Genomic DNA, 27,565 nt, shown 5'->3' with positions numbered 1-27,565 from the left:
ATCAAAATTGAGCTTATGTTTGGGGATTTATCTAGTTTAAATAGACAGCACTGCTTAATATTTAGATCACACAGTCCAGCCTTCTTCAGAGGCACATGGTTAACTGAGGTAATGCAAGTAACATTGGTGCCAGTCATTATTCCCAACATGAAGAACATGCGGATGGGTCGTGAAATCAGCTGTGCTCAGTGGGGAAAAATGTTTCAACATAGTGACACATGCTGGGAAAAATAAAGAATTTCTGATAGAGGCAGGGAAACTTCGTTTGTGGGGTAGGAATAGGAATTGCAGAAGCAAAATTTCAAAAATTGTGCTGTAAATTTTAAAAATATATCCAAAATATCTTATGACTTACTGATACAAAATTCAAACAGATCCAGCCTCAGTTCTGAACAACATCTAAGAGGAGGTGCGACCAGCAAAGGAAGAAATGGTTTTAATATGTCAGTTATTACTGACCTGGACCGGGCAGCTAGTATTGCTTTATGGGCTGGCCTGGGGTGACCATCCAACAGCAGTGTTATGTCACAGAACTCCATGCCTGCCCCTTCCAAATAGCTCTTCATGTCCTGGACTAGAGATGTGCCTAATGGTAAAATAAAAGATAAAAAGGTCAAGAGACAATAATTAGTGAATTCTGACATATGTAATAAAAAATTGGTCTACCAAAAATGAATGTAATAAGCCACAAGCACTTCACTCAAAGGATGATGCTTCAAAAAGGTGGCACCTACCCCATTAAGGATTAGATTAGATTCAACTTTATTGTCATTGTGCTGAGTACAGATACAAAGCCGAATAAAATGCAGTTAGCATCTAACCAGAAATGCAAAGAATATTGTTATTTACAAAATAACTGCGAATAGAAAGTTAAGTGCTACACACACAAATATAAAAGTACTGAGACAGTACAATATGGGTGAAATACTGCTTAGCGCTGTGATGTGAGGTTCAGCAGGGTCATAGCCTCAAGGAAGAAGCTCTTCCTGTACCTGCTGGTGTGGGAGCGGATGCTCCTGTAGCGCCTACCGGATGGGAGGAGAGCAAAAAGTCCATGGTTAGGGCGAAATGCATCCTTGATAATGCTTTTCACCCTGCCCAGACAGTGTTTATGGTAGATGTTCTCAATGGTGGGCAATTGGGTGCCAATAATCCGCTGAGCAGTTTTCACCACATGCTGGAGTGCTTTGCGGTCCGATACGGGACAATTGCCATACCACACTGAGATGCAGTGTGAGTATGGTTTCAATGGTACGGCGGTAAAGTCCGTCAGTATCCTGGGACAGAGGTGAGCTCTCTTGATGCTCCTCAGGAAATAACGGCGCCGTTGCGCTATTTTGATCAGGATGGAGGAGTTCATCCAGGTAACCAGGTGAGATCCTCGGAAATGTAGACACTACGGAATTTGAAGCTTGATACACGCTCCGCTACAGCTCCATTGATGTAGATGGGGATGTGAGTGTGGCTCCTAGCATGCCTGAAGTCTACAATGATCTCCTTGGTCTTCTGGGTGTTAAGGGCTAGGTTGTTGTCAGCACACCAAGCGGCCAGGTGCTGGACCTCATCCCTGTAGGCTGTCTCGTCATCCAAAAATGAATGTAATAAGCCACAAGCACTTCACTCAAAGGATAATGCTTCAAAAAGGTGGCACCTATCATTAAGGATCCCTCTTCTCATAACTATCACCTGGTACAGGGGCCTGTGGACACACACTCAATGTTTTAGGAACAGTTTCTTCCCCTCAGCCATTAGATTTCTGAAAGGACAATAAACCCATGAACACTAGCTCATTATTTTTGAACTAGTTACTTTCATATGTATATTTCTTATTATAATTTATAGTATATAGTACACTGTACTGCTGTTCAAAAATCACAAATTTCAAGACATGTCAGTGATAATAAACCTGATTTTGATAACAGTGAGTAATATATCGTTAAATATACCTTGAATGCTATACTTAAGTTTGCTGACACCACTATCATTGGCAAAGGTGGTGACAAATCAGCATTTTGGAGGGAGACTGAAGATCTGGCTGAGTGGTACCACAACAACAACCTCTCACTCAATGTCAGCCAAAACCAAGGAGCTGATTATTGACTACAGGAGGAGGAAACCATAAGTCCATGATCCTCATCGGGGTCAGAGGTGGAGAGGGTCAACAACTTTAAATTCCTCAGCATTAGCATTTCTGAAGATCTGTCGTGGACCCATTATGAGTGCAATTACAAAGAAAGCATGCTAGCGCCTCTCCTTCTTTAGGAGTTTGCAAATGTTTGACATAACATCTGTACTTTTGACAAATTTCTATACCTGTGTAGTGGAGAGTACATTGACTGGTTGCATTGTAGCCTGGTATAGAAACACCAATGCCCTTGAACAGAAAAGCCTACAAAATGTAGTGATACAGCCCAGTCTGTCACAGGTAAAGCTCTCCCCACCACTGAGCACAAATACAAAATGCAGCATTGCAGGAAAGCAGCATCCATCATTAAGGACCTCCACCAACCAGGTCATCCTCGTTTCTCACTGCTCCCATTAGGGAGGTACAGGAGGCTCAGGACCCATATCACCAAGTTCATGAACAGTTATTACCCCTCAAACATCAGGTTCTTGAACCAGAGGGGATGACTTCACTCACTGAACTATTCTCATAAGCTATGGACTCAATTTCAAGCACTCTTCATCCCATGTTCTCTCTCTCTTTTTATATTTCTGTTTATGCATTTGCACAGTTGGCTTATGCACATTGGTTGTTGTCTGTCTTGTGTGCAGTTTTTCATTGATTCTATGGCGTTTCTCTATATTTACTGTGAATACCCGCAAGAAAATGATTCTCAGCATTGTATATGATGACATATATGTACTTCGATAATAAATTTATTTTGAACTTTGTACTTAATGCACACAGCAGTTCATATGGTCCAAATGGTTCATTGCTAATGCTCTACACAAGTTTCTATCCTTCCTCATCTAACTCATCAACAGAACATTTTATTCCATTTACCCCCATGTGCTTAACTAGATTCCCCCAGTAACTACACTCACTGAAGTACTCCTGTTTTTATCAGAACTGGCCAATTCTCTCAGACCATCCACCTGTAATATTGGCTCAGCTCTCCTCTCCCCATGAGCATGATTTTATCTGTAAGACATTTGATACAGGTTTGCCTATTTCTCCTCTGATCTCGCTCATTAATAAGGTACTTTCACCTACAAAACTGCCATTCACTGGATGTTTTTTGTTTTTAACACCAATCTCTATAAACTTTAATAGAGACTGTTTTGTGTGAAAATCCTAGGAGATCAGCAGTTTCTGAGATACTCAGACCACCTTGTCACCAACAATCATTCCACAATGACACTTATTTTTCATTCTGATATTTTGTCTGAACAACAACTGAACCTCTTGACCATGCCAGTATGCTTTTATGCATTGAGTTGCTGTACGTGATTGGCTGATTAGATACTTGCAGTAATGAACAGGTGTACCTAATAAAGTGACCACCGAATGTATTCCCTTAGTAATTCTGGGCTCATCCTATCACAGATATTTCCTTTGTCTTAGCCACTTCTCCCCATCCTTTCTGCAATCTAGAAGTAACACATTTCCTCTATCCTAATTTTGAAGAAAGGTCTTCAATTTGGAATGTTAGTTGTTTCGTTTTCCATATTGACCTGCTAAATGTTTTTTTTTTGCATTTTAAATTTCTAGCATTATAAGTTCAGTTTTATTCACTCCTTGTGGCAGCAAATTCCATATCCCGCTCTCCTACCAAAAGGTTTCTTCATAATTTCCTTTGAAATCTCTTTCTTTATTTACTTAGAGATACAGTGCGGATCAGGCCCTTCTGGCCCTTTGAGTCAGCAACCCACTGATCCAACTCCAGCTTAATCATAGGACAATTTACAACCACCAAATCATTTACTAACTGGTGCACCTTTGGACTGTGGGAGCACCTGGAGAAAATCTATGTGTTCATATTAGGGGAGGATGCAACATGTAAGGGTCTACCTTTATTTATACAACTTACATCGTACTAGTTCCAGGATCTGAGTGTCTCTGGCCCTTGCCAGTTTTTTAAAATATTGTCCTTCCCCAACTGCCCTTGTAGAAAGTAGCAAGCGGCTTTCTGGAGCTGTTTTTATGCTCTGGTGAAGACACTCCAAAATTCCAGGAATTGGGCACAGCCTTAATATAGTAGACTATTTGAATAGGAAATGTATCTTTTCAAATACTCGACTATTTTAATAGTTTCAGATATTAAAACAAAACCCATAATAGTTTTATGTAGGAATGACTGGCTGCTTTACCAGTAAGTGCACTATATAATGGAATAGAAACACTCTACTTCTGCTTCCAACCAGTCTAAATAGTGCCAGAGTTTCAACGTGCTTTTAGTCAAATTGTGCTTGTCTCATGTTTTATTACTTCCCGTCCATTCATGCTTAGAACCAAAGTTCACTCTTCCTGACTACCATATCTCCCATTCCATTTTCTCTCTCCTAATGTCTTTCTTACCAAGTCTTTCCAACCTATACTAAGATAGACAGTAAGAAAGAAATATGAAGAGGTAATGTAAAGTATCTCTTATCAATGCAGTATGCAAATGAACTGCTTAACCTGGAAACAATTATACCAGTTATGGGCTGCTGAATGCAAATGGTCTCACGCACTGCCTGTTTAATGTTTTGTTAACCTTTACAATGGGGAATGGTGAAGAGCAAAGGAAGAGAATTATAATTCTATTGAGCAACCATTAGAAAGAACTAAGTATAAGAAAAGTTTATTTTTACCTATGTCAACAGGCTGATCAGAATGCATCCGTGTTGGGGGTTGATGCTTCCTTCTTATAATCTCCACAATTAAGCAAGTGGAAAGATGCTCAAATTCTTTAGTCATTATTACATGGTTAAAGTGTGATTCTTTCACCACAAAATTCAAACAGTACTCCTGTAACAAAAAGAAATAACTTTAGTTTCCCTTAAGTTGAAAAATCACATTACAGCACAGCACAGGCCCTATGGCCCTTGATGAAACCTACTTTAAGGTCAATATAACCCTTCCCTCCTACATAACCTTTCATTTTTTTCTATCCCTATCCAAGAGTTTCTTAAATGTACCTAATCAAGCTCAAGTTCATTGTCATTCAACCATACATATATACACACACCACCAAATGAAGCAACATTCCTCTGGACCAGGTGCACAACACAGTACATATAACTCACACATAACACGATGGTAATATTACCACAAATAGATTAATAAATAAAGTGCATTTATGACACAACTCAAAAAGCAAACAGCATACACTATTGATGAGACCTGGATGGTGGCAGGGAGTTCAGTAGTCTCCATTGGCCTCAGGGAAGAAGCTGTTTTACATCCTTGTCTTGTTATTGTACCCCGTACCTACTGGTAGGGGTCACAGAGATTGTTGTACGGAGGTGAGGGACCACTGACAACGTTAGGGTTTCTGTGTACGCAACACTCCTGATAAATATCTCTGATGGGTGGAATAGAGACCTCAATGATACTCTCATCAATCCTGGCAAACCTTTGTAGGGTTTTTTGGTCAGATATATGGTGATGCAGCTGATCAGGATACTTCCAATGGTGCTCCTGCAAAAAAAAATCAGTTACAATGCTGGGGACGGGGGGAAGAGAGGGGGTGAAACTCGCTCATCTCAATCTCCCCAGGATGTGGAGATATTGCTGAGCTTACTTGGCTAAAGAGGCAGTGATAATACACCTGGCTCTACCACCTCCTGGCAAGGTGTTCCATCCACCAGTACACCCTATGTAAAAACCTTTTAATAATCCCGCCCATACGGATAACAGAAAGAACAAAAAAAATTTCTAATGAAAACTGCATGGTCAGGGAACTCACTTCAGCTAATACCAAATATTAGTGGAAGAGATGTCTATGCAGCAAAAACCAAAATCAAACAGTGTCTGGTTCAACTGTAATAACTAAGATAGGAAAATCAATTAAATAAGGGAAATAAGTTTTGTGTTGATTATGGCACATTTTATAGGTTTGGCTAATTCCAAAGTTCTTCGCCACTCATGTACTTTTTGCTTTGGAGATACAGGCACTGTTGTAGCCTCAGGACCCACACCACCAGTTTCAAGAACAGTTAATATCCTCAACCATTCGGCTCTTGAAGCAGGGGGAATAAATTCACTTAACCCAAAAAATGAACTATGGACTAACCTATGGACTTACTTGCCAGAACTCATCTCATGCTCTCGATATTTATTGCTTATTTGCTGTTATTATTTTATGTTTTGTATTTGCATTGTTTGTAGCTTCTTCATTGATGTTATTATGTTTCTTGTGCTTGCAAGAAAACGACAGGATGAGGACTGTTTTTTAAATTTTGGAAAGGACCTTTATTTCATACTTTATCGACTAATAAAGTTAGAGGGGACCTATTTTTGTTAACTCTAAAATCTCTTTTGTACATTTAAATACTATTACTGATTCGACTGGAGGATATTTAATTGTTACTGGTTTATTATGCGGTCAAAAGGTAGCTTTGGTGTGTGTATATGCACCTAATTTAGACAGTCCTGAATTTTTTAAGAAGCTTTTTTTCTGAGCTACCAAATCTGAATGAATATAAGTTGATCATGGGCGGTGCCTTTAATTGCTGTCTGAATCTGGCGATTGACAGGTCATGAACCAATCCACCGCTTCCAAATAAAGCGGCGGCTGGTATTCATTCTTTTCTACTAGAATATGGCCTGGTTGATATCTGGAGATATAAACATCCTGATGACAAAGATTTTTCATTTTTTTCACACGTTCATCATAAATACTCTAGAATTGATTACTTTTTTCTTTTTACACGCTTGCTACACTCCGTTATTGAGTGTGCATATGACATCATTGCGTTGTTGTATTAGTATTTTCTCTGGATATAAACTAAACTTACATAAAAGTGAATTACTTCCTATTAATAATTACTCTAATTATTATGATCAAGTATCTTTTAATATTGCTAAAAACTATTTTACTAACCTTGGTATTAAACTACTAAAAATTTTAAAGACCTATATAAGTATAATTTCTCTCCTCTAATTGAATATACACAACAAACTAAATGGTCGCCTATGTCGATGTAATTAATTGGTCGAATAAATGAATAAAAATGGTTACTCTACCGAAATTTTTAAATACATTTCAAGAGGTTTCATCTTTTGTTCCGGAAATATTTTTTGATAAAATAGATTCTATGATCTTGTCTTACATTTGGAATAATAAAAGCTCCAGAGTGAATATTATAAAAAAAATTTAATTTTATATAAAAAAAATCTTTATTGCAAAAATCAAAATAAGATGGAGGACTGGTGCTACCAAACTTTAGATTTTATTATTGGGCAATTAATATTCGTTATATCACCTTTAGGATTCATGGTTATAGATAACCAGGACTGTCCTTCATGATTACATTTGGAGGGGAATTTGGTAAGGGGGTTTTCTTTAGCTTCTTTATTGGGAGCTCCTTTTCCTTTTTTGTTTTCCAGGATAGGTAGACAAGGTCCTATTGTTAAACATACTTTAAAAATTTATTTTCAGTTTCGTAGATTTTTTGAATTAAATAACTTTGTACTCTAGTAATATCCATTTTAACTTTTTTTTTAAAACCATCAACTCTGGATAAGGCTTTTTTAATATGGAAAACCAAGGAAATAAAATCTTTTTTAGATTTGTTTTTAGAGAACCATTAAATATCTTTCTTGAAGTTAGTGGATAAATATATCTAATGCACATTTTTTTTTAGATACTTACGTTATGAATTTTTACATGGATCTTTTTACTGAATTATCCATTTGTTCATTTACCAAATATGATACATGCTATTTTTCAGCTTAAACCACTTCAAAAACAATTGATAGCCATTATATATAAACAGTTAATGAATGCACATTTGATGCCTAATGATAAGGTTAAACGTGCATGGGAAATGAAACTTCAGCATTCACTTGCAGATGATCAACGGAGTAAAATTTATTATCCAGTTAATAATTCATCTATCTGCGCACATCACTCCCTAATTCAGTTTAAGATAATACACAGGCTACATATGTCAAAAGATAAACTAGTGCATATTTCTTCTAATATAAGCCCCACCTGTGACAGATGCAATGCTGAGGTGGCTACTCTAACTCATATGTTTTGGTCCTGTACAAAGTTAAACAATTTTTGCAGGGATGTTTTTAGAACGTTATCAAAAGTCATGTGGATTTACAACCTAACTCACTTATGGCAATCTTTGGGATTCTTCCAGAGGAAACAGGAAGTGTTCCTGCTTCCGCTCAACAAGTGATAGCCTTTTCAACTTTACTGGCTAGGACAGCTATTTTGTTATACTGGAAAGATTCTAATCCACTTACTGTTTTTCATTGGCTCTCTTCCATTACGTCCTGTTTAAGTTTGAAGAAAATTAGATGCCGGGCATTTGACACATCTTTTAATTCTGAGCAAACCTGACGACCTTTTATTCAATATTTTCATATGATTTAATTTTTTTTCTCTTTTTGTTCCTCTTTATCCGCGAAGGTTCAGAACTGACCAGAAGGATGTTTTCTTTTTTCTTTTCTAATTTTATTCTCAAATGGACTGCCCAGTCTTTCTTCTTTTTTGTTTTAGGTTAGTTCAGTGGGTTTTTTTTCTCCCTCTATTACAAAAATTCCCAGTCTTTTTTTTTTATATATGATTTGCCAACAAGAGGAGTTCTGGTTTCTTGTTTATATACAATAGCTTAATATTATATTTATATGACTTTGACAGTATACATCCCTTTTGTTGTTTGTACGTTTTTTATATTGTGTTTGCTATAACTTCTCCTCTGATTTGTATTTTTTTGTTTAAAATCAATAAAAAAAGATTGAAAATGAAAAATGAAAGAAAACAAGTCACAGGGTAGTATATGTTGACAAATATGTACTTTGATAATAAATTTACTTTGATCTTTGACTCCATCTTGTCAATGCCTTTTTTTCTCAGATAGTCAAATGCTTTACTGACACTCTTGAAAGCAATGGCGAATCCTACTATTGATGCCCTTTTTTTCCTGAGAGGTGACTACCAAGGTATGGAAGTGATTCAAGGCTTCCAGAGATTTGCTGTGAATCTTCAAGTTCAAGATTTAAATTTGTCACTCAACCAAACACTGATACTGCCAAATGAAAAAATGTTCCTCTGGAGCTGAGGCACAAAACACAATACCAACATTCGGACACAGTTCAAGGCAAATCTAGCACACATAAGATAGCAGTAAATACATTATACAGTCACAGCAAAAAATTATATAGCTCAAGTCCCTGAGTGTTATGCTGTGCAGATTGATGGTGTGTGGGATGTTGTTGGCAAGAACAAGACTGCAGCAGCCTAATCATCAGGCACTAGTTCAGCCACAGACAAATGAAATCCACTTGCCCTCCAGTGAGCAAACACGGGAGTGCAGCACTGACGGGAGGGGCTGGTCCCAAAACCAGGATGGGTCACCATGTCATATTACCTCCCTGAGCACTTGCAAAAGCATCTCTGCGGTACGGGGCCTTGGTCTGTTCTATAACCTAGCTGTTATAGCCCAATGTTGGTCTCGCCAATGAACCAGTGACACGAATTTGCAGTATTCTATATTTCCAATGTCCAACAGGGTCTTGCAATCACAAGAAAAACATCCACACAACTCTTCACAATTTGCTGGATCACACACAGTCTCTGACACCTGTTTCCTGGGTAGCTGAAGAAGACTGCAACACAATGTGCAACAAGTCCAGCTCCACCACATTGAGCAACTCACTAGTGGGATCGACCTGTAGTACCTGATGTTCCTAATAACCAGCAGTGCCTTTCAATCATAAAAAAGACGAACAATTACACTCTTAATTGGACCCGGAGAGGCCGCTGCATCCAAGTGCACCACCAGCTTACTGAAAGGGTTGTGGAAGCCCTAATAATAAATCTTCATTACTAGGAGCGAGTTCAATGAAGGAAGGTGGTGACAAACCTTTAATTTACAAATACATTCACATTCTCACCCTCTCTGATGGCCCAAGAAGAAAAATTAGCCTGCATAGTGAAAATTTCTCCTCTGCTCTTTTTTGAAATACTGCAAAAGCACAAAAAGATTTTAAGATAGGCTTAATTTGTCATACAGACATCAACACATAGTGAAATGCGTTATTTGCATCAAATCAGCAAGGTTTGTTCTGGGAAGTCTGCAAGTGTCACCACGCTTGTGGCACCAACATAGCATGCACACAAACTCACTAAACCTTATCCATGCGTCTTTGGGCATGGGAAGAAGCTGGAGCACCTGCAGGAAACACCACGTGATCACAGGAGAATGTACAAACTTCTTACAGACAACAATGAAATTGAATCCTGATCTTACAGCTGGCACTGTAGGAGCATTACACACTACACTACTGTGCTGTCAGCTCCTAAGAGCTAATATCCACCAAGAGAGATGTGGTTCATAAAACTGAAGTGTTAACTGGTGCTGGTCTTACGGGTGAAACTTGATTCAGGAGCTGAATATGCTAACTGAACCAAAGCCAATTAAGATAAATTAAATTCAATATGGTGGGTGAAAATATTAATTTAGTGGTAAGAACAGTGAAATTAAAGGAATTTTGTCGTTGCAATGACAATGAAACTGTCTGGAGATCCAGAAGCTATTTTTTGTTCCCCCATATTAGGAAATTGTAGAAAGTAGCCTGAACTGATGGTATAATACTTTGAATTCATTAGCTTAAGTAAACACATTTGCAGAGTATCTAAATACAGCACGGTAAATAATGTGTGTGAAACAGTAGTATAGCAGTTAGCGTAACACTTCACAGTACCAACTGTAAGATCAGAGTTTGACCGTCTGTTGGGAGTTTGTACATTTTCTCAATGACCACAAGGGTTTCCTCCCACATTCTACACTGTTAGGGTTGGTGAGTTGTGGGCATGCTATGTTGGTGGCAGAAGTGGAGTGACACTTGTGGGCTATCCAGCCCAATCCGTACTAATTTGATTTGACATAAATGACACATTTTGCTGTGATTTGATGTATAGGTGACAAATAAAGCTAATCTAAATACTTTAGTCATTATGGTCAAAGTGTAACATTCTAAATGTATTGTTAACTCAACTATGGTATATATTTAATCTAATCTATAACTCAATATGCAAGTATTGTAAACAATGACAAAATACATTAACTCAGTATTAACATGGATTAAGGCCAAGAAGAGAATGATGGCCAATTAAATTACAAACACTGTGGACTGCAGATAAAGAACAAAGCTGAAATGTGTACATCTCTTGCAGTGTGAAAGTCAGAAAATGGGTTGGGAACAGGACGCAGGGTGGTTCTCAAGAGCTAATTTGGAATTGGAGAAAAATAAGCTAAATTACATTCCAAGTAAATTTATTATCAAAGTACATATATACCACCATATACTGCTTTGAAATTAATCTTCTAGCAGGCATTCACAGTGGAACAAAGAAATGTGATAGAATCAATGAAAAACTATACACAAAGACAAGCAATATACAAAAAACTGCGCGAATACAATAAATAAATAAATAAATAAAACCGAGGAATGAGTTATATAATCATTGAAAATGAGTCCACAGGTTGTGGAATCAGTTCAGATTTGAGGTTAATAAAGCTATCCACACTAATTCAGGAGCCTGATGGTTAAAGGGTAATAACTGAATCCAGTGGTATGGGACCTAAGGTATGAGTGGAGCAATGATACCTGTGACAAAGTGAATATTGGAAAGGTTCCTATCTAGGGTAGCTGAGATTGAGAAAGAAAGAGCAGGATTAATAACAAATAAAACAAAGGTGTCCTGTTAAGCAAAGGGTTAAAATAGCTCAGTAGACATTGGTCATCTTGCAAGAGGACAGCAAGAGAGCGAGAGAAGTGACAGGACTCATACTGTTCTTCTTATGCACAAGTAAATAAAGTGTGATTGAGAATTGAGTGCAACTTTTCAGAGTATAATTGATCGCTGATGACAAATGTCAAAAAATAAACATTTTAAAGACACATTTCACCTCTGTTTGTCTGATTTGTATGTCCCAATCTTTATTAGCTATAAAATGTTTGGTATTAGGTAAAAGATGTCGATTTTACTTTCTGAATTGCAACTCAGTCAACTTGACACCGTTATTAGCTCTGAATGATATCTTCGAATCAGCAAAAGGGAAAGTCCAAAGATCACCAGATCTTCCTGTTTAGTGGTCACTAACTTCAAGTTCCAGGCCACTTTAAAATGGCAAACAACACATTTATGAAAGCCTATTTGGTTGTTCTGTCTTCACTCTGTATTTGCCTACCTTTAGTTGATCCAGCTGTAATTTGTTGGCATTCTCACACACAGTGAGTACATTCTGAAGGTCGACTGAGGCCTCTATGTACTGTAAGCACAGCTGTTCCAGTCGAGCCAGGTGAAAGCTTAGGGCAAGCTTGTAAACATCCATTATCAATAAGACATCCTGCACGTGACCTACCAGAGTAATTCAGTGCAAGTATTTTAACACTTTGTCTAAACAGTATAATCATGGTTGGTGACTCACCCATACAGTTTCTTGCCCAAGCTTTTACAGTCATCATAAAAAAATATAAAGGGGAAAATGCCAGTCACAACCAACACAGCCCATAATGATAATCACTCAATTGTTAACTTATTTTTCAACGTATCTGTATAAGAAAAGAAACTATAACACTGTGAACTTTAATATTCTCAGAGGTAAAGGCTTTAAAAACCGGACACATTTAAGAATGTAGGCAATGTAAGCAAATTTTTACCCATTTGGAACATAGTATAAATAATACTTTTAAACCTACAGTTTCAATTTGGTTGTTTCCTCCATCCCCACCCCTTTCCTTGACATTGGGTGCATGGAAATTCCAGGCTTGCCTTCATTTAGAAGGATAAGTGTGGTAGTTCTGAAGCAATCACAAAATTAATCATGCATTAAAAAAAACCCAGCATGTTAGATGGTCGTTTATTTACCAATACGTTATAGGAATGTTACCTTTCCGTGGGTACTTGATTTTGTCTGTGTAGAGAAACTGCATCAGTATCTCAAATGGTTGTGCCTCAGCCTCACGGATCACGACCTCCAGCTGAAGCAAGGAACCAGTCAGGTTTAGGTTTGTCCCTGCTGTCTCTGCTTCAACCCCCATCTCCTGCTTGGCTTTCTGGTAGTCAAGAAGGTATAAATTTAGGGAAAATATTCAGATCAATGCTAAATTTATGATATTGGAAAATATTGGCAATGTTAATTGGTATTAAGATAATAACCATGTATAACTGTCACTAAGATAAAACAGCAAAGGAATACACTGTATACCCGGAAGAAATATTCAAAAGGGAAGCAAGCAGTGAAAACAGAGTTCAATGAAAAATTTGCATCAATATCCAGACAATATAGAAAAGCAATTAAAATATACTGTATAATCCCTGTGGTAAACTGGTGACATTGACAATGTGGAGGTAAAGTTGATTCACCACTAGTGTGAAATAGGCTCAGTAATTTAGGCAGTTCATTTTTATACCCTATTTTCTCCATCTATTGGCTTCAACGTTACTCAAGATTTAATGTGTTACATCCCCATTTCTCTTTCAAATGTTGCAATCTTAAACTAAAAGAAGACTTGTTCTGCAAAACATAGCAAGAACAGTGGCTTTTCGGCAGTGTTGTAGAATTTATATTCATTCACAGGTTACCCACCTGCTTCAGCCAATCTCTAGCCTGAGCAATCTTCTTCCTTAACCATTTGCTTCGAGCTGTGACAACCGCTATATGCCCTTTAACATGCTCTTCTTTCTGGTGCATAATCAAATATGATGACAATCAATATTTCAACTGAAGACAGATTATTAACTTGGGTAAATTAAGTCTAAAATGACAACAGGTCATATGAATCACCAAAGTGCACTCCATTACTTAAATGAATAACATTTTCAGATGACAGTGCTACCTATTTTAAGTCATGCCCTCCCACATTAACAAAATTGCAACAACACAGAAAATCATGAATTTGGCATTAATCTGGAAGTTTCTCTAAATGTTTGTGACCCTTCTGACCATCAGAAAGCCAATCAGGAGATTGATGTTAAATTTCTTACCTCACCAAGAATGAATTCCACATCACAGAACTGCCTGTTTTCCCATAGCCTCCCATAATCTTCATGTAAAGTACATTTAGGATAGCATGAAAACTGGAATTGAAAAACAGATGTACATATATGTTATGTGATGCTGCAGGCAGACAACATACACACGAGCCCATGTTGTGTTTTCGCTTAAATGTCTCCTCCCATTCCAAGTACAGTGGATTCGGTTAATTGGGACACATCAGGACCAGTACATTTTGGCCCAATTAAGTGGCTACCCCAATTAGCCTGTTTCATGGAAATAGCTAGAAAAGGTATAAAAAGACAAACTACCATTTAACTGAGTAATGAATTATGTATTCAAATGAAATCAGAACAAATTAGAATACAACCTATGTTATTACAGTACTAACGGTTGTCGGAGGAATTCATCCAATGTACACTGCTGTGTTCTTTTGATTGACTGTAAATGAACAAGATCGGCACAGACACCTAATGCAGGTACTGAACTGTCTTCATAAAATCCTTTTGACAATTGCATCCTCCAAATTTTCATTTTCATCGTAACATTCAAGATGATTGTCAATAACCTCAAATTCATCGTAGTTCCTAACTTGCTGAAGTAGTGAAATCATTTCATTTTCACTCCTGGCCATTCTGGCATTTCTAAGCCTGAATGGTTGAAACCACAGTGAGCAAAACCGTTGCAAACTGTTTTACTGCCTATTTCTTACCAACTATCAGTGACAAAACTATCACTGCTTTTTGAACACAAACAGACACAACTGATGCTATTTAAAAACTGTTCATTCTGAGCGTGGTATATCCAAAGACCACTCAAGAGTCTCAGCAAGGACCTGGACTCACTACAATTTGCTCATCACCACGATAGTCAACACCCGACGTGATCTCAATGGATCTCCACACGGTGTTGGATCTCCCGGGCAATAGAAATACCCATGTCAGAATGCTGTTCATTGACTATAGCTCAGCATTTAACACCATCATTCCTAGAGTCCTGATGGAAAAGCCTCTATGCCTCCCTCTGCAACCAGATTCTCATCTTCCTAATTGGAAGACACAATTTTTGCAGATGGTCAATAACATCTCCACCTCACAGATAATCAACACTGGTGCAACTCCGACGTGTGATTAGTTCACTGCTCTACCCTCTCTATACCCATGACTGTGTGGCTAGGCTCAAATGCTATCTATAAATTTGCTGATGATACAACCATTATTGGGCAGAATCTCAAATGTTGACAAGAGGCCATACAGGAGCAAGATATACCGGATAATTGAATGGTGTCACAGTGAGGGAACACAACCCATTCTTCAGAGGTTTCAGAAGTGGAGAGAGTGAGCAGTTTCAAGTTCCTGGGTATCAGTACCTCTGAGGATCTAACCTGGTCCTAACATATCGATGCAACTATAAAAAAGGCAAGATAGCAGCTATATTTCATCAGGAGTTTGAGATGATTTGGTTTGTTACCTAAAACATTTGAAAATTTCTACAGATGTACTGTGGAGAGCAAACCGACTGGCTGCATCACTATCTGGTATTGGTGGGGGGTGAGGGGCTACTGCATAGGATCGAAGTAAGCTGTGGAGAGTTATAAAATTAGTCATTAGTCAAATCCATCATGGGTATTAGCCTTTGCAGTACCCAAAATATCTTTAAGGAGTGGTGCCTCAGAAAAGTGGCTTTCATCGTCAAGGACTCCCATCACCCAGGACATGCCCTCTTCTCGTTGTTACTATCAGGAAGGAGGCACGGAAGAGTGAAGGCACACACTCAGTGATTCAAGAACAATTTCTTCCCTTCAGCCATCCAATTTCTATTTGGACATTAAACACATGAACACGACTTTATTACTTTTTAAAATTTGTTTTTGCACTACCTGTCTTAATTGAATATACATCCAGATACACTTACTTTAATTCAATTTTTCCCCTATCCTTGAGTACAAGGATAGAACCAGTTTGCTTCATTCACATAGGCCCCAAGAGGAACTACGTGAAATAAATACAGTTCTGATTTCCCTATCTAAGGATAATATTTGTGAGAAGACAAATACAATGAAGCCTTTGAACTTCCAAAAAAAAATAACCCTCGACCAGGCATTCTAGACCCTAAACACTTATTATTCACAAAATAAAACCTTTATTTTAGCTTTGGGTCTTTTGCTAATCTTTTTCCTTCTATGTCACTTAGTTTTTGACCCTCTGCAAGAAGGAGTATTTTCTCTCCAGCAACTCGACCATTACTTATTATTTAAAATACATCTATCGGGTCTCTTTTATACAGTGGAGGTAGCAAGGAGAACAAGCACATTCTCCAGTCCATCCTCACAACTAAAGTCTCTCATCCCTATAATCATTTAAACAGATCTCTTATGTGCTTTTCAAAACCTTTCCATCTTCTCCAAGTTTCATATATATCAAGTGTAAAATGCTTATAATATGGGAATGAAGGTTGCCTACAACATCAGTTTTATGCTAAGATTGCACTGTATTGCTATTAGTTAAGGAAATTAATTTGCTACGGAAATATGATTAAAGTTGATAGCAAATAAATTAGACATGGACTTCGAAGTAAGGAGAGCTTTATTCACGAGATCGCAGGGAATGGAATCAATCACTAACAGTAAGTTTCGAACTCCGAATAATACAGAGAGCACAGCTCCTTTTTTGTACAAAACAACTGCAAAAGCAAAGTTGGTTTGATTAACATTGTGAACTACAAATGATAAGCTAGGTTCACATGCATTTTTCTTATGATAAGCGAGACCCAAAGCACAGCCAAAATTAAAAATTCAGTCCTGTGTACAACTTCGTATTAACAGACAGTTTGTCTCATATCCTTGAGGCCAATTCTTACAAGTTAAGCTACTGCAAGTATTTATTTTGAGTATTTACTACACCATCAACACTGCCCTCAACCTCATCTCTTCCATTTCACGTACATCTGTTCTCACCCCATCCTCCTGTCACCCCACCAAGGATAGGGTTCCTTTTGTCTTCATCTACCACCCCACCGGCCTCCACATCCAGCATATAATTCTCTGTAACTTCCACCATCTCCAACGGGATCCCACCACCAAGCACATCTTTCTCTCTCCCCAACTTTCTGCAGGGATTACTCCCTATGAAACTCCCTTATCCATTTGTCCCTCCCCACTGATCTCCCTCCTGGCACTTATACTTGCAAGCAGAACAAGTTCTACACCTTCCCCTACACCTCCATCTTCACTACCATTCAGGGCTCCAAACAGTCCTTCCAGATGAGGTGACACTTCACCTGTGAGTCCATTGAGGTCATCTCCTGTATCCAATGCTCCAGGTGTGGCTTCCTGTATACTGGAGAGACCTGATGTGGATTGGGAGACCGCTTCACTAAGCACCTACTGCCAGAAAAAGTGGGATCTCCACGTGGCCACCCATTCCCATTGTGACATGGCAGTCTATGGCTTCATCTACTGTTGTAATGAAGTCACTCTAATATTGGAGATGCAACACCTTATATTCCGTCTAGATAGCCTTCAACCAGGTGGCATAAACATCAATTTCTCAAACTTGCAGTAATGCCACTTCCCCCCCCCCCGCACCACACCATTCCCCATTCCGCCTCACACCTTATCTCCTTACCTGCTCATCTCCTCCCCCTTCCTTTTCCTCCATGGCCTTCTGCCCTTTCCTATCAGATTCCCCCTTCAACCCTTTACCTCTTTCACCAATCAACTTCCCAGATCTGTACCTCACCACACCCCCACATTCACCTATCACCTTGTTTCTCTCTCCCCTCCTCCCTCCTTCTAACTCTGACTCCTCCTCTTTTTTTCTCCAGTCCTGATGAAGGGTCTCAGCTGAAAAGTCAACTGTACTCTTTTCCATAGATGCTGCCCAGCCTGCTGAGTTCCTTCAGCATTTTGTGTGTGTTGTTTTATTCAAAGAAATGTCTTTGCTAAAAGCCAAGGCCATATCTTTTACACCCCAAACTGCAAAACTGATTTCCATACTCAAAAAAGCCAACATTAACTCTTTGTCAAAATTTTTAACTCTCAATATTTTCCTCCACACTATTTAATAAAAATTTAAGCCATGATGTTTGTGTCCATAAGTATATACTAGCTCAATTTTTCATTCTGTTCAAGTGTACATCCAGACACTTTGAAAATGGGGCAAAGATTTCTGTCTCTCCCACCCTCTCAGGCAGGGAGATCCAAACCCCCTACCATCATGTAAAGAGAGAAATGATTCAGGAATTACACTCGAGTTTTTACTTTGTGGAATTGTTGGGGATTCATAGGCAATTTTCTTTAGAGATAAATATTACACAAAGTGTAATCAAAAACAGTGTTAAAAGATGAACTTCTATCCATATGCCAAAACATCTGTAGCTTCATTTTTCAAATTAAAGTTGCAATCAACTTTGGCGTTTTAGCCTACTTGTAGATTCCTGACTGGATATTCTTCAGGATTTAGTTTGTATTGCTGGCATCACCTATGAATAAAATAGTCTTTGACATGTGTAACTGTGCATATACTGCACAAATAAAAGATTTGTTACCTGAAACCGATACATTTCTCCACTTCTTACATTGTTGTCCACTGTTCCACCAAAGATATACATTGCATCAGAAATAACTGCTGCAGCATGGAAAAGTCTTCCACTAGGCATCTGAAAAAAATTTAAGTATTTTAGTGCTGAAGTAACTTAAATACATTTCAGTTGTGGATGATTTTATTTTTAAACTAGGATTGAAAAACTAGAGTATACTGGTGCAACTCTACACTGCCATCACAGAGAGAGCATCTTAACATCAGCCATTACTGTCTGGTTTAGTACAAGATCCTGTCACAATATACAAAAAACTACAGCAAACTGTCAGGCCAGCAGAAAAGGTCATTTGGCTGCTGTCTCCCTTCACTGTAGGACTTATATGTACCCAGGGCAAAGAAGTGGTTATGGAAATCATTGCAGGATTTACCTACCCAGCAAACTGCCTTTTCCAAAATCCCATTTCTGGGAAGTGCTATAGGGCTATTAAAACAAAAACCCATCTTAAAAGTTTCTTCCACCAGGCAGTTAATTTGATTAACCATTTAACACCCCCCATCCCACCCTCCTGTGTTTATTATTAACTTCACTGCACTGTTAGCACTTTAATTTATGCTGTTTATATTGTAAATACATCCTGGTATTGTATTTATGCACATTTTATTCCATATCAGTTTTAACTTCAGTTTTATGTAATTGTTTATTCTGCACAATTGTTGAATGTTATTTTTTGTTGCATGTAGCACAAACACACTACAGCAATTTTCTAATGCATGTAAGTGTTTATAGCGAGTAAGCTGATCCTAGATCTTTGAAATACATGTGAAAGAGGATTGCACCTGGTGCAAATGGAAATAAAAAGCATTTAATTTTATTCATTCTGTCAGTTTCAACAAATACCCCATTCAGATAAAAGATAAAGTTTTCTCTATTCAGTTAAACGTCAGGTAAACCATGAATGGATTATACACTACTTGTGATATGTACCATCTCTCTTTTCGTTTGCTATATCAGTAACAACACATTTTCCAAGAACATGCCAGTTTCAGTCATATTTCCTCTTAAACAATGCTAGTGTTAAGAAATTTAAGATTCCTTCATTTTCAGTGGTGGCAGGAAGCTTCCCCACAAACTATTTATAGTGGCTGCATTGAGCTTCAGTGCATCCCATCGCACCTAACTGCTGCCCCTTAGGAATATGCAGGTTGGCAGTATCCTGTGGACATCTTGTCACCCTGGAAGACCAAGTTTCAGACATCAGCGAGTTTAGAATTTGAGGCCTAGTGTTCAGTGAACACCATCAGAGAATCAGAGAACCATTATGGCAGGGAAGATCGTGGTCATGGAAGAATATGTGAACTCTTTACACACAGGGCATAATTTATCCCAGATTGCTGGCACTGTTCTTTTTCAATCTTTTTATTGAGTTTCATATATATATATAAGAAAAAACATAACATAATAATGAATAGGTTATAAATACAATAGACTTGAAATTGCATTAGTAATAGGATAATAATATCCTATTAAACATCAACAAAAAAAAGTACATTAATCAATCAAGTCTATATAATTATATATGAAAAAAACCCAAAAATAGACAAAAGGAGGCACTGTTATCATGTTATGCTAACTTCTACGCTACCATGAAGTCCATGATACAACCAATGTGCAAACGACAACAAACTATGCAAATACAAAAAGACAGACAAATAAACAAGCAAGCAAACAAACAAGCAAGCAAACAAACAAGCAAGCAGTACATATCAAGAACATGAAATGAAGAGTCCTTGAAAATGAGTCCATAAGTTGTGGGAACAGTTCAGTGATGGGGGCAGCTGAGTGAAGTTATTCCCTCTGGTTCAAGAGCCTATGATTGAGGGTCAGTAACTATTGCTGAAGCTAGTGATATGGGTTTTGATGCTCCTGTACTTTGTTCCTGATAACAGCAGCAAGATGAGAACATGTCCTGGACAGTGGGGCTCACTGATGATGGATGCTGCTTTCCTGCAACAGCACTCCATGTAGGCGTGTTCAAAAGTGGGCAAGGCTTTACCTGTGACGGACCAGGCTGAATCCACTACGTAGGCATTTCCATTCAAGAGCATTGGTGTTTTCACACCAGGCTGTGATGCAACCAGTCAATATATACTCTACTACACATCCACAAAAATTTGTCAAAGTTTTAGATAATATGCTGAATTTTTGCAAGCTTCTAAGAAAGTAGAGATGCTGCCATGGTTTCTTCATAATGGCACTTATGTGCTGGACCCAGGACAGATCCTCTGAAATGATAGCACCAAAGAATTTAAAGTTGCTGACCCTCTTCACCTCTGATCCCCCAATGAAGATTGGCTCATGGACTTCCAGTTTCCTTCTCCTGAGGTCAATAATCAGCTCCTTGGTCTTGCTAACACTGAGTGAGAAGTTGTTGTTGTGGCACCACTCTCCCTCCTAAATGCTAATTAATCAGCACCTTTGATTCAGCCAACAATGATGTCGGCACTTAAATATGGCATTGGAGCTGTGCTTAGCTTCACAGTCAGAAGTATAAAGTGAGTAGAGCAAAGGGCTATGCGCACAGCCTTGTGGCGCAACTGTGCCAATGGAGATTGTGGAGATGTTGCCAATCTGAATCGACTTAGGTCTGTAAGTGAGGAAATTGAGGATCCAGTTTCACAAAGAAGTATTGAGGTCCAGATTTTGGTGCTTATTGATTAATTTTGAGGGGACGATGGTATTAAATGCTGAACTGTAGTCAATGAAGAGCATTCTGATGTATACACCTTCGCTGTCCAGGTGTTCTAGGGTTGAGCGAAGAGCCATTGAACTGGGATCTGCTGTTGACCTGTTGTAATGGTAGGCAAATTGGAGCAGATCCAAGTTGCTTCTCAGGTAGGAGTTGATGTTTCATCACCAACCTCTCAAAGCACTTAATCACAGTGGATGTAAGTGCTACTGGACGATAGTCATTGAAGCAGGATATCATGTTCTTCTTAGGCACTGGTATAATTGAAGGCTGCTTCAGACAGTTGAAGCAAGATGTTAAAGATATTGGTGAACACTCCAGTAATCAGCACAGGTCTTTAGTACGTGGCCAGGTACCCTGTCTATGGTGTATGCTTTCAATGGGTTCACCTTTCTGAAGGAAGCTTTTACGTTGGCCTTAAACGGTTGTGGGATTTCATAAAGGTGATTTCATGTTTTAATGATCAAAGTGAGCATAAAAGGCTCAACTGGGAGTGAAATGCTGTTGTCACATATGTCGCTTGTTTTTTGTGATGCAAAGACTTTTAAATGATGCCGTGAATGCAGTAAAGAATAGTCCTGGATTATCAAGTACACATACACAATTGTACATGCAAGTACCCTTCCACCTAAAACTGAAAAGTTAGGATTGGGTGCTTTCGATGAGCTCAGTCCTATTATGCAATTCTGAGCACAATTACATTATTAAAAGACTCATTGCTATAAAGAAATAAGATTCATTTTGCACCCATGATGCCCCATGCAGAATCTATTTTCGAAAATGGCAAATCAATTTCAGTCAGTAATGGAGACAAACTGATTAGTTACTGGTCCTTAGGTTAGACAGAGGCTTTTGACTGTATCGCAATACACATGGTAATAATAAACTAATTACTGCACCAGTAAATAATAATAGTGATCTGCACAGAAACTTTCTTAACTAAGAAACAAAAGATAGTGAAGTAATATTATGAAATAAAAGTACATTGAAATTCTGGGTGTAAATAACTTACCTCAGTTTTGTCCTTAATTTAACACATTTTCAATTACAAAAGTATATGCTTATTACGATAAGAACTCTAATAAATGTGCACTTGCTCAGCTATGAAAATGAGCCGCTTTACTAATGAATAAAGGTCACCCTCCGCCTGTGACCACAATGGTCAGTCAGGTCCTTCATTCAAAAACTTAATAGGTATAACTGCATTGGATCTTGCCTGCTGTTTGAACACATTGCCTGTCCATACAAGCATTCTGGATAAGGAAGCAGTGTGGATGAAATTACCAAGCCGATACTTCACATACTCCACCCAAGTTCAGTTTACTATCATTCAACTGTACACGTATACCAAAAAGAAAAATGTTTCTCAAGAACAAAGTACACACACACACACCACAAAGTAAAATTATCACAAATAAGTTAATGAGATACACTTACAACACATGTTAAAAAGTAAACAGTATTACACTACTGGCATGTCACACATGATGAGACCTGGGTGGTGGGAGGGAGTTTAGTAGTCTTATGGCCTGCGGGAAGAACCTATTTCCCATACTAACGGTTCTTGTCTTAATGCTGCAGTACCTCTTGCCTGATGGTAGGAGGAGTTGGAAAATATTGGACAGATGGGAGGGATCATTGACAATGCTAAGGACCCTGTGTCTCCTGCATTCCTGATAAATATACCCAATGATCCTCTCAGCATCCTCACAATCCTCTGTAGGGTGTTGCAGAGAGATGCCTTTCAATTTCCATACCAGAGAATGATACAGCTGGCCTGGACACTCTCAATACTGATCCTGTAAAAAAAATGGCTAGAATGGGAGTGGGGGTTGGGGGGGGGGGGAAAGTATCACTTGCCTCAATCTCCTTAGACAGTGGAGACACTGCTGTGTTTTCTTGACCAAGGAGGTAGTATTGAGGGACCAGGTGAGTTTGTCCATTATGTGCAGTCCTAGAAACAACCTCCTTTTCAGAAACTGATCACAGACTCTGTAGATCAAAAGTCTCCACTGTACCCACAGCAGATAAATCTTTGCTCCTGCTTAACCAACAAGCACACTACTGAATGTGATTTCGGGTATGCTTGCGAAAAACACTTTCCTATTTGGTCAAGAAAACTACACAATGCTGAGGCTAGCTGCGATAATATAAATGCTGTGTTACTTTCCTGCCACTAGATAGTGCCAACATGCTTCACATGGAAAGGTGGTTATTATGAGGAACTTCTGTAAATAAATAAATACTAAAATGCACTAATAGGAATCGATATAGATTTCTGGGAAACAATCTGCAATCAACTGGCTCATTTTTAGATTAAGGAAAGACATACGAAGGAAATGGAATGGCTCTAAGAGCAAGCCTATACTCAATAGGCCAAAGGCCTCCCTCCAATGCTGGAAGGAAATACATGAAATAACATGCAGTCTATTATCCAATATGGACTACAAGGTTGAGTTTAATCAAAACAAAGGACAACAAATGGCTTTAAATGACACAACTAATAATACTACCTAAATCTAACATTTTGAGTTTGGGGTAGGGTAAGAAAACACAAAGAATATGATCACTTTGTGTCCTATTCTAGTTCACTTTTCTTTGACACAGGTATCTTATTTTGAGGAAAAGCTTAGCTGTCTTCACATCAAGAGAATAGCCTTCGATTATATTAGAAGACAAACCAGAAGGAATGAATCTTTAATTGCTTTCGCCCTTGAAGCCCCTATGGAACGGCATCATAAAGTCTCTCAGTCTGGGCAGCAGATTTTGCTCTCATATAGTGCATACAGGAGTTTTATTATTATATAAAATTATTAAGCAGAATTATTGCATTCAGAGAAAATATTCATCAACAGGGTCAGAAATTCACTGCAGATTGTATAACACTTACTGGGCATGATCATCTGACCTACTCTCCATCAAGATTCAAGATTGTTTAATGTCATTTCCAGTACACAAGTGTAGAGGGGAATGAAATAATTGTTACTCAGATTCAGCACAAAAAAAAACACAAGATAAAGAACACAATAAATACAAGTACATATGGTAGATTATATACATATATTTATTTTATGTCCATAAAGTGACGGCATGCAGTATATATGGTGACTGACAGGAAATAATCAAGTAGTGATGGAGTTCGTGGGTGGAGGTATTGATCAGTCTTACTGCTGGGGAAAAGTAACAGTTTATCTGTTATGGGAATCCCCATTTTCAGTTAGGTGTTGTTTGGACAGGCAGAGTGGTTTGTCATTTGGTGCACTGGGAATCTTTTGACTAGCCTCTACCTATGGGAGGCAGACCTTCCCTGCATTTATGATAGGAAGCTCCTACCATTCGACAACCCAGCTGAATGTTTAAGAGTGGAGTGATAGGAGGCTCTCAGATGAATGAGATCTCAGGAGGGAAAAAACAGGATCTCCAGTTCAGTCTGGGTATTTGTTGGTGGGGGAAATCAATTCTGGGAATAAGGCACACTCCATCTGATGCAGCCACAAATGAAGGTGGTCATCAGGACAAAAGCAATGTTAGGTACAGTTTTGCTCCATCCTCCAGTGACTTGTGCTGCCTGATTGGTCAAATTTGCACCATTTTGAACCCCCAGATAAACAGAAAGATGTCCCAGGTTATTGCCAAAGCAGAGATGTGAGGAACAGGCCACACCTCTGCCTAGTGAGGCAGTTCTCAGAGTATATTGCACCTGATGACCAAGTTCATCCCATTTATTGGCAGAGAACAGCATTGCCACAGACCAATTGACCTTCCCAATTCAGTCCATTCAATTCTTGCTAAATGCTTTAGCCAGATCCCCAGCACCTCAGGAGTCAGACTATATAGTGAAAGGGACATTGTTACAATTGAGTCAGCTGCCAAAGAGCAGGGCCTCACTTTTCCTGTTGTTGACTCTGGTCCCTGACTGGAACTCAAATGCTAATCAATTTGTGAACTGATCATGGATCTGAGCAGATGACAGGCATGTCATCCACGTACAGGAAGGTTCTACCACAAAATGTCATCTCCCTTATGCCCTCATCCTTCTTGATGGATTCAGCAAAGGGTTTGACACAGCATACAAACAAGACAGGGGAGAGTGGACAACACTGCCTGACTCTACACTTGTTGGGGAAACTATCTCTCATCTATTAATTTGGATTTTGTTACAGATATCTGTGTAGAGCAGCTGGGCCCAATTTTTTATTACCTCCCCAAAATCCATTTTAGAGAACACGTCAATCACATACGTGTGAGATATTTTATTGAAGCCCTTGTCTTGGTCCAAGCTGATCATCCATCCCTTTGTCCTGAATCTGGGCAATGTATCACAGAGCAGTGCAAGGCTCTTAAATTAACTGCTTCATGGTTCTCCAACCTGTGTAATTCCTCTTTAGTTCCCTGATGTCATCTAGAATCAACAGCTTGACATTCAACATCCATATCCTCCTGTCGCCTTTTGGTCCTCCGGTAGGTGACAGGAGGCTTCTAGTGTCAGAAAAGAACACTGGCATAACGCAGGTGGTTCTGACTGTGACGGTCTTGAATATGAAGAGGACCATATTGAGCTGTCCATTGTGGTCCAAGTATTTAATTTTAATTTTATTTAAAGATACAGCACAGTAACAAGTCCTTCCAACCCAATGAGCCTGCGCTGCCATATTACACCCACGTGACCACTTAGCCTACTAACCTGTATGTCTTTGGAATGCAGGAGGAAACTGAAGCACCCAGAGGAAACCCATGCAAGGAAAAACATACAAACTCCTTACACGCAGCAGCAGGAATTGAACCAGTGCTGTTGGCATTGTAATAGTGTTAGGCCAACCACTGTGCTACTCTACTGCCCATAAGTATATTGTGACTTAGCTTCACCTGCAGGGGTGTTGAAGGTGTTGCACAGCTTTGCATATTTAACTGTTTCCATCAGGAGTCTGGAGCTGGTGTCTAGTTTTCTTGCTGCAGTGCCATCAATAATACAGTTGAAGTAACAAGCCAGAGAGACCGATAGACTTCACCAGCAACAGTGGGAGATTCTGGACAATAGCTAGCTGTTCATTCAGCATGGATAAGGCATATGCATTGATTAACTGAAGCATATTGTTCCAGCGCTTGTGAAGGCCATAAGGAGATTCCCTCCCACCACTTCTTTGACTTCAGTGATAGAGAATTTCCCTCCCTGCAGTAGAATTCCCAGACCAAGTGCATGACCATCATTCCATCCCAGTCCTAAAGACAATCCCTGGAAACAACACCATGACATTCTTTGATGGTTGTGGTGGTGTGACAGCACACACTCTTGTGGAAAAAGTCATCTCTGCCATGACCTTGGCGAAGTATTGCAAGGCATTATCACATCGAACAATGCCCTTCACAACACAAATGTTTAGAGATGTCAGTCTCATCTCCGTAGCTAATTTGAGTTCAGGGATTAACAATCTGAGCCCTCCCTGCTCATGGCTACGGTGAACTATTTTTGGGCTCAGGTACACACTGTGGGGTCCCTTGTGGTGATACTGATGGCTACGTTGTTGTTGCACTTGCTCCTGGTCTGAGACCTTAATCCATAAGCAAATAACATGTGCAGACATTCAAATATTCTAAGGTTTCAATCATTCTGATAAGGTAACTGCAAATGTATGGCCAGTAGTTGGGTAAAAGCAAATTTTTATTACCTTTTAAAACCTGGGATATGAACTATTGATCAAAGATCCATTACAACGTAGATTGAAGATTCAACCTATCTTTCTTGAATGACTAATATGGGAGAATGCTTAATGCATTCTCTTCATTTATGAGAAATAGCACAGCAAGGAACAAATTTGGCTTTTTTGATAAAGCTGTTTATGAAAATATTATGTTGTTTCTTTTTGCTGATGAAACAGCAGTCCTGACACATCAATCATCTTACACAAAGAGCTAACCAGTCAAATATTACTGTTTCGAGTCTAATATTTTCGTGCCATTGCACATTTCAGAGAATTGAAACTGCTGAATGGAAAATTCAGGGGCATCTATCCCAATTCATCAGTAATTTTAACCCAGACTTGATTGTGGAGTCCAAGTAAAGCAGGGATAGAAATGCTGAAGCTTTCCACATAGCAGCATGCCAAAGAG

The 27,565-nt window shown here is 38.8% G+C and overlaps 1 protein-coding gene across 1 annotated transcript in view; it reads right to left on the bottom strand.

Moving 5' to 3' along the window:
* The window catches only part of lztr1 (leucine zipper like post translational regulator 1), a 72,724-nt gene that overhangs the window by 8,305 nt on the left and 36,854 nt on the right, over positions 1-27,565 (bottom strand). Inside the window, exons 11-17 of the mRNA XM_059988438.1 lie at positions 18,718-18,828; positions 14,160-14,252; positions 13,762-13,857; positions 13,063-13,228; positions 12,361-12,530; positions 4,798-4,954; positions 460-586 (exon numbers count right to left, since the gene is read on the bottom strand). Coding sequence (XP_059844421.1) covers positions 460-586; positions 4,798-4,954; positions 12,361-12,530; positions 13,063-13,228; positions 13,762-13,857; positions 14,160-14,252; positions 18,718-18,828 — 920 coding nt within the window. The remainder of the gene's footprint in view (positions 1-459; positions 587-4,797; positions 4,955-12,360; positions 12,531-13,062; positions 13,229-13,761; positions 13,858-14,159; positions 14,253-18,717; positions 18,829-27,565) is intronic.

Source organism: Hypanus sabinus, chromosome 13 (assembly GCF_030144855.1).
Source record: "Hypanus sabinus isolate sHypSab1 chromosome 13, sHypSab1.hap1, whole genome shotgun sequence".
Lineage (NCBI taxonomy): Eukaryota > Metazoa > Chordata > Chondrichthyes > Myliobatiformes > Dasyatidae > Hypanus > Hypanus sabinus.
The sequence above is the reverse complement of the archived record's forward strand: the minus strand, read 5'-3'. Positions and strand labels throughout refer to the sequence as shown.